General features: G+C 45.6%; 1 protein-coding gene across 2 annotated transcripts in view; it reads right to left on the reverse strand.

Annotated features, from left to right (window-relative positions):
- Positions 1-13,233, reverse strand: part of NPC1 (NPC intracellular cholesterol transporter 1) — a 69,980-nt gene extending 56,747 nt beyond the window's left edge. Inside the window, exon 1 of one of the 2 annotated variants that reach the window (XM_060173594.1) lies at positions 13,066-13,233. In XM_060173594.1, the coding sequence (XP_060029577.1) occupies positions 13,066-13,122 (57 nt within the window). In that variant the 5' untranslated portion in view covers positions 13,123-13,233. The remainder of the gene's footprint in view (positions 1-13,065) is intronic. The other variant, XM_016190469.2, reaches the window with a different exon arrangement.
- Positions 13,234-13,535: the final 302 nt, after the last annotated feature.

The raw sequence follows: 13,535 nt of genomic DNA on the forward strand, positions 1-13,535 counted from the left end.
GTTCTATCAAACTAAAGTTTAAATAATATTTAAAAAATAACTATGATTGAAAGAAATCAATATAGTATGTGAGTTTCCGTTGTCACTATTTTTGTGACAGTCATTATTTCTGTACATCATAAAGCTATATAAGCTCTAGAGAATAAAAAAACATGTTCATGAAGAATGAACAGGGATGATCTCACTCACAGGCAGAAGTTGAAAAACAAGTTCAGAAGAGAAAATACTAAGCAGAACTTGAACTGGAGTTGGTCAAGTATTGCACCATAGTGAAAGATTCTGAGGTGAGGGGGAGGGTTCAGGTCCTGGAACACGATGGGAGAGGAGGGAGGACCTAGTGGGGGTTGTATGGTTATTTGGAAAACTGGGAAATGTTATGCATGTACAAACTATTATATTTACTGTCAACTTTAAAACATTAATCCCCCAATAAAGAAATTCAAAAAAAGAACATGTTCACATATCCATAGTTTAATATCAGTAAATCATCAATTAACAAAAAGAAAACTACAAATATGAATTGGCCCTTAGTATGAAGGAGCAAGGATGACCACCATACTAAACAAGAAAAAAGGACGTGTCAACTTGAAGGAAAATCCCATCAGCAACCTTTTGAGAACAAAACGTAAGCCTGTTCAAGACTTTTCAAGAGCCACTCATCCCCATGTGACAGTCACAAGGCTGCAGATATTTCAGAAAGGGTGGGGGTGGGGGGCAGTGTGAATCACCATGTCAGCATAGCCACTAAGTGCCACCCAGTTGGCTAGGGCACAGGCTCACAACCTGTCATCATCTGTCCGCACAGAAACAGAACATCTACAATAGCAACTGTGGCCCTTTGGCACGCATTGGGAAAGCTGTTTTATGACGTGAATACGAGGAAGAGTGTGGATTCTTTCCAGGGACACTATTTACAGAGGAGTCAGTCTGTACTGGCTCCCAGCAATTCACATAATGGTCCCTGCAGCTCTGAAATCATGATAGAAATAAGCAGGAGACGAAGGTATGAATACAGGAGCATAATGGGTCAGCTGACTTTCTCTGAATCCCGTCTAAAGCAGAAATTACGACTTACTCCTGAGCCATTAGAAGCTTATGTCAGGAGTTGGGCAGTAGCACAGCAGGTTACGTGCAGGTGGCGCAAAGTGCAAGGACTGGCATAAGGATCCTGGTTCCAGCCCTCAGCTCCCCACCTGCAGGGGAATCGCTTCACAAGTGATGAAGCAGGTCTCTCCCCCCTCTCCATTTCTCTCTGTCCTATCCAACATCAATAATAACTATAATAATAAAACAAGGGCAACAAAAGGGAATAAATAAATAAATATTTTTTTTAAAAAAAGAAGTCATATGTCTAGGTCACGAGGGAGAAATGCAAATGGGGAAGTGACACTTATTCAGTGACTTCCATTTGTGCACCTGTGGCAGTCAGCTGCAAAGACTCCACCATCATTTTATATAAAAATAATCACATTATTGCTGTATTGCAGCAAAGTAAAAGACTGGGGTTGGGGGGTTCAGGTCCTGGAATAGGATGGCAGAGAACCTACTGGGGATTGTACTGTCAAGTGGAAAACTGGGAAATGTTATGCATGTACAGCATGTACAAACTATTGTATTTTACTGGTGATTCTAATATATTAGTCCCCCAATAAAGAAAAATTTAAAAATCCCACTATTCCCATAAACCCAGGAAACTGCTCAGCAGGTAAAATACATGCTTTCCGTGCATTAGGACCTGGCTTCAAACTCTAGCACCACATAACAGGACCAAGGACAGAGAGGGAGAACTGCATGGATGGTGGAGTAGTGCTTTAGTCTCCCTCCTTCCCCGCCCTTCATAAAAATAGTAGAAAACAGCATGAAAACTGGGCCAGGTGACTCAGCAGGGAGTGCATGCAGGAGGCTCTTTGAGACTTTATTCCCTGAGACCTGAGAGGAAGAACAATACCAAGCCAAAGCGCAGCAATGTTAGGGAAAGTAGACCAACGCGGGCTTTCCAACATAATGTACCTAACTAGCTACTTAAATCTGACAAGCAAAATTGATTAAGGATGTGGTGGCAAGCACTGCTGATGCTGACATGTAATTTAAATGCAGTGATCCCTCCCCAAACCTCACACAACTCTCAACAGACCAATAGGGAAAAGGTCCGAGGTCACAGGGAGGGATGATCAGCACAGGAACAAGGGGTAGGCACAGAAGCACTTTTAGCAAACTGTGTAGCACAATACAATGAGACAAATCAGTACTAATATTGGGTTTTTTAAAATAAAGATTTTATTTATTTATTCATGAGAAAGATAGAGGAGAGAGAAAGAACTAGACATCACTCTGGTACATGTGCTGCCAGGGATTGAACTCAGGACCTCATGCTTGAGAGTCCAGGCTTTATTCACGGCACCACCTCCTGGACCACAGTATTACTATCTTTTTTTAGACACAGAAAGCCAAATTAACGTGTCCAAAAGTGGCAAACCATGACTCACGCTAGAATATTCTAGTTATCAATGTCCCCACACTAGTGTTATACCCTCCTGCTGGCCCTCATCCTGTGCAAGGTACCTGAACACACACTTGCCAGATGAACTGGCAGAGGGCCCCAGATCATGCTGTCTCCTCTTCTCACATGTGAAAAAGAAAAGCTGAACTTCCTCACCTAACGGCAGGTTAGTGCAGTACTGCTGAATCTTTCTCTCCCTCTCCTCATTATCACTATAATCACTTCACCAGAGTACTGCTCAGTTCTGGCTTATGGTGCTGCTGGGGGTTGAGCATGGGACCTTTCGTACCTCAGGCATGAATATGTTTTGCATAACTACCATTGTTAGAGGATAGGGCCCACTGTCCCGGAGAGTCCAGGCTGTAGTTTCCATGAGGTCCAACTCTCCCTTCCAGTCAGACAAGGGCAGGTTCTCCTAACCTCCTGAACTAATGACAGATAGCTTCTCAGGAATGGGGGCTACCTTCCTGCAGATGACCTTCCTCTCCCCTTAAAACAAAGGTCATGAATTACTGTACATTGTGTTTGGACAAACTTGAAAAACCACTGCAAACTCTTGTTACTCAAGCCCCCTTCCTCCTCCCCTCGCCCTAAGGTGCCTGTAATTTACCCCTGGGGAAATATGCAATGTGAAGCTTGTAATCAAAACTTGTATGGTAACTTTCTACTTGTGATCAAATAGTTTGTAGATCAAAATGTGACTATGCATTGTGCTGCTTTGTGTTTGGGTTAATGATTACCTTAACCGTCTTCCCTGTGCAATGGGTATAATTTGCCTGCTTTCTCTCTCAATAAACAAGTCACCCACTTTTCTGAGGCTGCTCCTGGAGCTGTGATTCTCTTCTCTCCATAAACATAGCCCACGACACACAGTTACCCCGGGATTCCCAGGGGGCCATTCTGACCTCCGTCACCCAATGGCTGGGGTAGGTGACCTGGAGCAGCCTGCATGCCACGGTATCTCCCTGGCCCTATTTATTTATTTATTTATTTGCTATTTATTAATTTCCAGCAGGGTTACTGCTGGGGCTCAGTGACTGTACAACAAATCCACTGCTCATGGCAGTCACCCTTCCCCCTTCATGTTTTAATAAAGATAGAGAGGAAATGAGAAAGGAGAGGGAGATAAAAGGGAGACAGAGACACCTATAGACCTGCTTCACCACCTGCGAAGCTTCCCCCGTAGGTGGGGCTGGGGATTTGAACCCAAGTCCTTGAACATGGTGATGTGTGTTTTCCCAGGTGTGCTACTACCCACCTTGCCCTCATGTTTAAGAAATATGTTCTGTTTTTGAGGTAGCCTTGGTTTATAGCAGGCTTGTTTATTTTTTGGATTTTCATGTTGCTGTCTTGACTCACCAGTGTGGCTAATTTCTTCTATCTTCTCACTGTGTTTGATGCTCCCTGAAATTGAGTCAACCTGGGTTGCTGGCACTATGACATAACACTGGGTACTAACAGCCTATCAGTAGTATTCACTGAAGGGAGGGAGTATTGTGCCCATTATTGAGATAAAAATCTACCAAGGTCAGAGACAAAAATGCATCTCATCAAAAGAAGAGCAGAAGGCAATGGTATTTGCACAAAAATAAGCATAGTTACTGCCACTGAACATAACTGTTTTGGGGTCAGGTGGCAGCACAGTGGGTTAAGCGCACATGGTGCAAACTGAAAGGACCCACATAAGAATCCTGGTTCAAGCCCCCGGCTCCTCACCTGCAGGGGGGTTACTTCACAAGCGCTGAAGCAGGTCTGCAGGTGTCTGTCTTTCTCTCTCTCTCTCCTCATCTGTCTCAATTTCTTTCTGTCCTATCCAACAACAACATCAGTGGCAACAAGAGCAACAAAATGGGGAAAAATGGCCTCCAGAAGCAGTGGATTCATAGTGCAAGCACAGAGCCCCAGCGATAACCATGGAGGCAAGCAAACAAAGAAACAAAAGAAAACAAAAAAAACACATGACTGTTTTATTTATTTCCCAAAGGAAGGTGACTTTGTACCTGCAGCTTGCGTAAGCACATCGGTTGGCCAACTCAGACTTTGTAAAGTAGCCCACAAGCAGGCCTGGTTTCTCCTGTCTGGATGAAGTGAAAGGTACTTATCTAGCTATTACTGCTTATTATTATCAAGCTATTACTACTTTCACACTGGCTTGGTTTTGGCTAATGAGCACTGGTTGCTTCTAGTGGGGTCACTACCTATGGCAAAGCAGGCAGTGCCCCTCCTCTGGATACTGGACTCCTCTTCAGTGGTTCATCAGGGGTAGGTGTTTGTATTAGTTGTCATAGGATCCAGGGGTTGGTGGTGGTGCACCTGGTTCTGTGCAAGGACCCAGGTTCAAACTCCCCATCCCCACTTGCAGGGGGAAAACTTCAAAAGTGGAGAAGCAGGGCTGCAGGTGTCTTTCTCCCTATCTCCTCTCCCCTCTTGATTTCTGGCTGGTTCTGTCCAATAAACAAATAAGGATAAAAAAATTCAGTTGTCACAGAATCCTAGAAATATTTCAGTGTTCCTAGCAATATCTGGAACGTTGACTGATGTTAGAAGAATGAAATTCAATGATTCTGGAAAACTTATTGCCCTTATCTGTACTTCTCTGTGTCCCAAGGTCAAACTCCAGTTCCAGAAAAAGTAACATAACCACTGTTGTCACTGGAGAAACCTACTCATCCTGAATCATCCTTCCTTCACACAAGCCTCTCCCAAGACTTGCTGCTACCAGTAGATTTAACTCTGGCTCCTTTCTTTTTTATTCATTTTCCCCCTTTACTTAAGAGAACAGAGAGAATTCAGAGGAATGGGGGAGAATGAGAGAGAGACACTTGCAGCACTGCTTCACAGCTCATAAAAGTTTCTCCCCTGCAGGTAGACACCAGGGACTTGAACATATGTCCTTGATCATAGTAATTTGTGTTTATTTAGTGTGCCAACACCTGGTCCCTCATTCCTATTTCAGGTACATAATGAGAGAGGGAGGGAGAGAGAAAGAGAAAGAGGGAGAGATGCACATACAGCACAGTACCCTCCCACCATCCATGAGCTCTCCCAGTTCCACCCACGGTATTCCTTACATGGCAAGTCCTATATCAGGTGAGAGGTAGCAAGGGCACTCTAACCTTTTTCTTGACTCCCTCATTAAACCATCAGGTCCTAAGTCAGGGCACAGCCTAGGTGTTACATTTCCTTTGCTCCCTACAGTGCCCATACAGTGTTCTAGGTTCAGCAGACACCCAAAACCAAGGTGAATTGAAGAAGTTCAAGTAGATTTTCTGTAAGTTCAGAAATAAGAGGTGGTTGTTTTGCTTTACCGAGGCTAGAGTGTACTTTAAAGGTCAGGTTATTAGGCTATTTTGCAATATACTCCAGCATTTAGTTACTCGTTTTATGAGTCAGTAGGAAAGCTCATTTCTGTAATTTTTTTTTAAATCCCCCTTTGGAGTAAATGGGTCAGCAAGTATAGCAATTACTCATTCAGACCCTAACAGGGAACTTTATGGCAACACAACTTATCCTGTGAAGATGCTCTAATGATCAGCAACAAACTGACACTCCAGGCTGCCTTGAGAAAATTCTCAAGTATTACCTAATGCAAATTCAAATGCTCACTGAACCCCAACCTGTGTCCAACACAAAGTTAAGTGTGTTTTTCTGCACAACCTCCTCTATTTCTCAACACTCGAAAGAATAGTATCACAGCATCTCCTATGTGTGGAAATAAGGCTCAGAGAAGACATGGAAATTGCATGGCTTCTATGTGATAAAACCAATAATGAAAATCAAGAGTTTAAACACCAAGTTAAGCATTCTCCATCTTGTTCCCCTTTGCTTATCTTCCCCCTGCCCCACCCACACACACACCTACTATGACACCTTTAGAACACCAGCTCAGTTTACAGGCAATAGAACCTCAGATTTTGACAAGGCACTTGAAACAGGCTGTCCCACCCACTGTAATTTTTTTTCTTTCCTTTTTTTTGGCCTCTAGGGTTATTGCTGGGGCTCGGTGCTTACACTACAAATCCACTGTACCAGGATGCCATTTTTTCCCCATTTTGTTGCCCTTATTGTCGTTATTGTTGCCACTGATGTTGTTGGATAGGACAGAGAAAAATTAAGAGAGATGGGGAGGCAGAGGGGGAGAGAAAGACACCTGCAGACCTGCTTCACCGCTTGTGAAAAGACCCCCCCCACAGGTGGGGAGCTGGGGGCTTGAACTGGGATCCTTGCACCTTGTGCCATGTGCGTTTAACCTGCTACGCTACCACCGTACCCCCCCCCACTGTAGTTCTACACAATTGTCACTTTTTAAAAATTTCTTTATTGGGGAATTAATTTTTTATTATTTATTTATTTATTCATGAGAAAGATAGGAAGAGAGAAAGAACCAGATATCACTCTAGCACATGTGCTTCTGGGGATCGAACTCGGGACCTCATGGTTGAAAATCCAATGCCCTATCCACTGTGCCACCTCCTGGACCACCAATTGTCACTCTTTCTACAGACTGCTCTCTTGTAGAAAAATGACTACCATTTACTTTTCTCTCATGCTTTGTTAGACTGAACTCAGGGTCTTATGCTGCACTTTACCCTCTGCTGCCTCCCAGTGTATGCATGTATTTACAGAGCAAGGGCTTTATGCATGTACATATGCATGCACAAATCATTGATGCAAGACTACTTCTTCATTTACACACACACACACACACACATACACACACACACCAAAGAAATGGAAGCCTGCTGCAGTGCCATAGCACCTCATGTTGTGATAGCATTCAAAACTGAGCTGCACACATAGCAAGGCATGCACCCTACTGAGTGAGCAGTCTGATCATTACTCATCTGAGAGAAAGAGAACCAGGGCAAAGAACTGTTCTATCATCCAGGGAGTTTTGACTCCTTTGGCCCCCCCGCTGCTCTCACATGATACCTAGGATGAACTCGGGGCCTCTCATTTGCCACACCATTAAACTGCCCCTCATTTTCCACATCTTCCTAGGTAATCCTTCGGCAGTGTCAAGTGATAGCTCACTTCCTCAATCCCAGTGACTGTCCAATCCAGGCCCCCACTCAACCATCCCACTACAAATGGAGAACAGGATCAGGTTCCTTCATATATGCTGACCAATCCGGACGATACACGATGAGGTGGAGGAAAGGGCACGCAGAATTCTGTCCACAGATGTTTCCTGAAGACAGGTAGGCAAGCCAAACAAACCCAGCAGGAAGTTGAGGTGGAGACTGGGTGTATCTGACTTCCACTGGTGGAAATCTCTGGAACTCTGTCTCACACTCAATCTTTGGTGTAAACACATCCACATATCAGTCTAATGTGTAAGCATCAGCCTTGCCTGCAGATGGCTGTTTAATCAGATGGACTCAGCTATTCGTCACTTTACATACAATCTTGCTTACTAGCTTGCAGTTTCATTAAGTGACAGACCCAGGGTCATGCTACTAGTCAGTACTAGATATTTCTGGGTGCCAGAATGTATAAATTTGAAATTAACCCATGGCCATAAGACCAAAATAAAACCATGGAAGCAAACAGGGATGTTTGTCTGTCTGTAGGTATGCCTCCTGCAGTGCTTTCCCCATGCAATATCCTCACAGTATAACAAGTGAGCCATGGCTCAAACCAGGTTAAGCTGATCCTTGGTTCACTACTAATTTTTCAGAGAAGTCACAATGGAGGCAGGGACATACCTTGAGTGAGATGCCTCACTGAGCAGGTGGGCTATCTGCCTAACACCCACTCAACTTAGCTTGATAAATATCAATTATCTAATAGCATGTTTTGAATTTGAATAAATTAACACAGAGAAATAAATTTGCATACAAAAGTTAGAAGAAGTCAAGCCCACACAAAAGTCCTCAGTCTGTCATTTACTAGCCATGTGAACTTGGGCTTAATATTCACATCCACACAATGGCATTACATCTATCATTATTACTATTATTTTTAAGATTTATTAGTTAACAAGAGAGGGAGGGGGAGAGAAGGGAGAGGGGAAGGGAGAGGGGGAGGGGGAGGGAGAGGGAGAGGGAGAAGGGACATGAGATGCCGGAGATTGAACTCAGGATCTCATGCTTAAGAGTTCAATACCCTGCCCACTACGCTACCTCCTGGGCTGCCAACACATCTGTCTTAAGGGGGTTCTGTAAGGTTAAAACAATTATCAGATGTGTTGCAGTAATGTAACACTATGCAAAAATTATAGAACTTTCCTTTTTTTTTTTTTTTGCCTCTAGGATTATCACTGGGGTTCAGCACTATGAATCTACAGCTCCTGGAGGCCATTTTTTCCATTTTACTGGATAAAACAAAGAGAAATGAGAGGGGAGGGGAGACAGAAAGGGAGAGACAAATGAAGACCTGCTTCACAGCTTGTGAAGCATCCCCTCTGTAGGTGGGGAGCCAGGGGCTCAAACCCAGATCCTTGTGTGGGTCTTTGTGTACTTCACTACCACCCAGGTGCACTACCACCTAGTCCCCTACAACTCTTTATTTAGTGTCTTGAAACCTAGAACAGTATTACAAAACTTTTCCAAGTCCATCCTTTCTGAGTATATAATTGAATGTTTTTACATCAACTCATACTCCAAACTTCTGCAGTCCGATAATTATTCATCTGAGAGAAAGAGAACCAGGGCAAAGAACTGCTCTATCATCCAGGGAGTTCCGACTTCTTTGGCCCCTGATGCTCTCACATGATGCCTCGGACAAACTTGGGGCCTCTCATATGCCACACCATCAAACTGCCCCTCGCTTTCCACATCTTCTTAGGTAATCTTTTGGCGGTGTCAAGTAATGACTCACTACCTCAATCCCAGTGACTGTCCAATCCAGGCCCCCACTCGACCATCCCACTACAGATGGCATTTTGCACAAACACTTCACATTCACAGATCATTTCCCATGTTGGTTAATTCTTTTGACAATATTCTACACTGCCTATGATGATCCCTTTACAGTTATGGAATTAGTAAGTACAGCAGTTTCTCTATGACCTAAGTGACAGTAACAGATGCTCCTCTTGCAAATCCAGCAGTATATATTCATCTGAGTTGTTTTATTTTCTAAGTGCTCTTGCCAAATCAAAGATGCACATGTTGGTCACAAATGGCATAGACAAAGCAACAAACACTCTGCCAGGCCAGCAGTCATCACTGCTGTCACCTAGAAACTACCGGTGAACTCGACTCTGCATCCCTTCCCCATCTCCCCAGGCCCCTCTGGCAGCCCGATTTGGAAATCCAGTAGAGTGTGATCATATTGGAAATAGTAAAGTCCTTTCGTTTAAGAATCCTTCAATCTGTTTGATTCAAATTCTATTTCTATGTATTTCCAGAATACTCACAAAAGCCAGTGGAGTTGTTGATCAGTCTTACAAGGAGGAGATGGGGGCTGCTCCCACACTTGGGAGTTAAAACCCACACTTGGGTCTTTTGATTTAAAATCTTCTGCCAAGCATCAAATGCTATCACAGCAGATTAAATAAAGATTGAAAATGTCAGAAGGATGGCATTCCCCTTGAGCGAACACGATAATAAATATCACAGTTGATGTGGCATTTGAATGGGCAGTGGAAGAGTGCACAGGTTTAGATAGCAATAGTTTGAGCATAATTTCAGAGAATTATGGGTGAAAGGGCAGAAAGAGGTGCCCAAGATCAGATTAGATATGTCCTACTCTCAGCTTCTGAAATACCCTGGAAGCATCATTTTAAAGAGAATGGGAGCTGGGGAAAGGCTGCAGAGGAGAAAGACACTGCTAGAGCTGGCTTTGTTCTGTGTAACAGAACAAGCACTGAAGGACAACAAAGCCCTATTCAGCAGAGTGGTTTTCTTTATGCCCACTCACAAAAATAAAAAGCCTCATTTGCCCAGGATTATTCACTTAGTCATATCTAGATGATCAAAGCATCAATCACAGAGTGGGAAAGACTGAGAAAGATGACCCACATTCACTCCAATTTCAGATAGTTTCTCTTCAGTCTTTCTGGCAGGGAGATTAACTCATTCTGGTTCTCTACAGGAAAAGTAATTTTAATGGCGTAGTTCCTACCGAGGCGTCACTATGTTCTATGTCCGGAGAAATATTTACAGTCCCTCAAGCCATACACCTTATGTAGAGGATCACCGGGTGTAAACACCAACGTGGTTTGAGGGCTGGGGATGTATGTAGCTCAGTGGTAAGTGCAGGCTTCATATTCAGGGTACCACAGCATCCAGACAACACCTATACAGCCTACTATTATTTCAGCATTTGGAAAAGTTAGAAAACAAACACATGCCTCAGTTGTATTTGAAACCTTACCAAAGACAGCACTGTAACTGATGACAGAACTTTATTAGTGCTGAAACTGCTTAAGTACCTACATTGGTTAGGCAAGGATTCTAAACGCAGGGCCCTTCTGCTCCCAAGTATGTTCAGTTGTACTGAAAAGCTTATGGAAATACAAGAATTAATTGACTTCTAATTATTTTCTTTCTTTTTTTACTTTTTAAAAATATTTTTGGGGCCGGGTGGTGGCGCACCTGGTTGAGCGCACATGTTACAGTGCACAAAGACCTGGGTTTGAGCCCCCGGCCCCCACCTGCAGGGGGAAAGCTTCACAAGTAGTGAAACAGTGCTGCAGGTGTCTCTCTGTCTTCCTCCCTATCACCCCCTTCCTTCTCGATTTCTGGCTGTCTCTATCCAAATAAATAAATAAATAAATAAAGATAATTAAAATTTAAAAAAAATTTATTATTAGAGACAGAGAGAAATTGAGGGGGGGGAGACAGAGAGACACCTGCATCCCTGTGCACTGTAATGTGTGCACTTAACCAGCTGCTCCACCCCCTGGGCTTCTTGATTTTTTTTTTTCTTTTTTTCTTTCTACGAATGTTATCACTGGGACTCCATCACTCTCAGTGGATCTTTCTTCTTGTTTTCTTTTTAGGTAGAGGTGAGAGATAGGAAAGAAGAGAGGAGGAAAGAGACAGCACAGCACCACCATTCATGAAGCTTCCTCATGAGGTGCTAGCATGAAGAGAATGGGAGCTGAAACCTGTACATCTAAAGTGTGTGCTCAACTGGGTGAGCTTTCTCCCAGCCCTAAATTAAAATTTTAAATAACAGGACTGTTTCCAGTTAAGGTCTACAGAATCCAAGGCTTACAGATTGTTTTGCACGGAACTCATAATCAAACCCAGACCTGTCCAACCCAAAAGTTCTAGGAGGGGCAGGGAACTCACTGGTTATTAAATTTGTCTACTTTGAGGTGAAAGAATTTCAGAGATAAATTAAAGCTACTTAACAACGTGAAGCCGTCCTACCTGTTCCTGACTTCAAACTCTAGGAAAAACCAACAGCTGTATTTCCTTTAAGGACACAACTATTATTGCTTGAGTGAAGAGGTTTTTTTTTTTTAAAACATAATTTAAAACACACACACACACACACACACACACACACACACACACACACACACACACACACACACACACACACACGGGCAGAGAATGAACAAGACCACAGCACTGAAGTTTTCTTCAGTGTGGTGGACTGGGCTCGAACCTGGGTCCCGAGCATGGCAAAGCAGTGCGCAAGTCAAGTGAGCTGCTGGACTGTCGGAAAAATCGAGCTGTATTTTTCTATGCAAAGATGCATCATGACTTTTCCAACAAACCAGTATTTCAATGGCTCAAGGTTTCTTTTTAGATCATTTTATGCAGGGGTGGGGGAAGCAGGGGTCAGTTCATAACGCAGATGTTGACACATGAGTAGGACTGCTCGCTCATCTACTCCGCATAGATCCCTGCCACAGAGTGAAGAGGCTTCTTTATCAATTTGATAATCCCAGTAGCCCTATAAAACACCTTCAGAAAAAAAAAAAAAAGTTTGGTGAATTGCACCAGAGTAAAAGCCTCTGGGGTGGGTGGGGAGAGGCTGCAGATCCTGGAGCAGGACGTCAGCGCAACACCGAGTGGGGGTTGCATCGTCCTGTGGAAAACTGGGAAAGGCGCATACAAACTGTTGCATTTTACTACCGACTGTGAACCACTAATCCAAGAAAGAAATCGAAAAAAAACAAAACAAAACACCATGAAAACAAAAACAACTCTGGTCCCCCCCACCCCCCGTTGGCGGCTCACTTTGCAGGGGTGTCAGGGCCGCGAAGCCACTGCTCCCAGGTGGGACCGGCCCTCCCCAGCTGCCCCCGGCCCCCGCCCTGAGGGAAGAGCCGGGTGGGCCACGCAGTCCCGGGAAGCCGGCGGACCATCCCGCAGCTTTGCTCGGCCAAACACCGCGCCCACCGCCCAGGCTCCTGCTCACCAGCCCCACAGCTGGACCCCGAGCCAGGAGCCCCTGACACCCAGGTCCGACCAGAAGCCCCCGGTGGCCACCGTCGCCTGGACCGCAGGGAGAGCAGACCGGAGGGGGGGGCGCCATTATGACGCCCACTTGCCCGCGCCCCCGCACGACGGGTCCCCGGAGGAGCTCTGCGCATCACCCTCCTGACTCGCCGCCCCCCGGCGTCCCCCACGGCCTTCCTGAGTGCCGGCGCCCCTCACCTGCGCCGGGCCGCAGACAAGCAGGAGGAGGCCGAGGGCCGCGGAGCGCGCGCCCATGATGCCGCGTCGCGAGGCGGCAGACGTCTGACGACGTGCAGCTGCAGCTGCCCCGCGCCCCGTCGGTGCCCTCACACGGCGACAGGGGATGGGGGCGGGGCCACCCGCGCCGGGCTGCGCGCGCAGCTCAGGAAGGACGCAGCGGCCCCGCCCACTCCCGGCGGCGGGCGCTGCTGGGCGGCACCCGAGTCGTCTGCCGCCGTTCAGCCGAGGGAGTGTCTCCGGGGCCTTGGCGTTCTGGCCAGACGTCCCCAGTCCTCGGGTCGCTCCGAGCAACAAGCAGCCCGGCCCTTCCCGCGAAGCTGGGCGGTGCGGCGAAGTGGCCTGACGAGGTGGAGCGCGGGGAGTCTTCTCCCGCCCGGCTTCCGACACGCGGGACTCGCGCCCTCTGCCGGCGGCCACGCTCACAGTGA

This window comes from Erinaceus europaeus, chromosome 15 (genome assembly GCF_950295315.1).
Source record: "Erinaceus europaeus chromosome 15, mEriEur2.1, whole genome shotgun sequence".
Lineage (NCBI taxonomy): Eukaryota > Metazoa > Chordata > Mammalia > Eulipotyphla > Erinaceidae > Erinaceus > Erinaceus europaeus.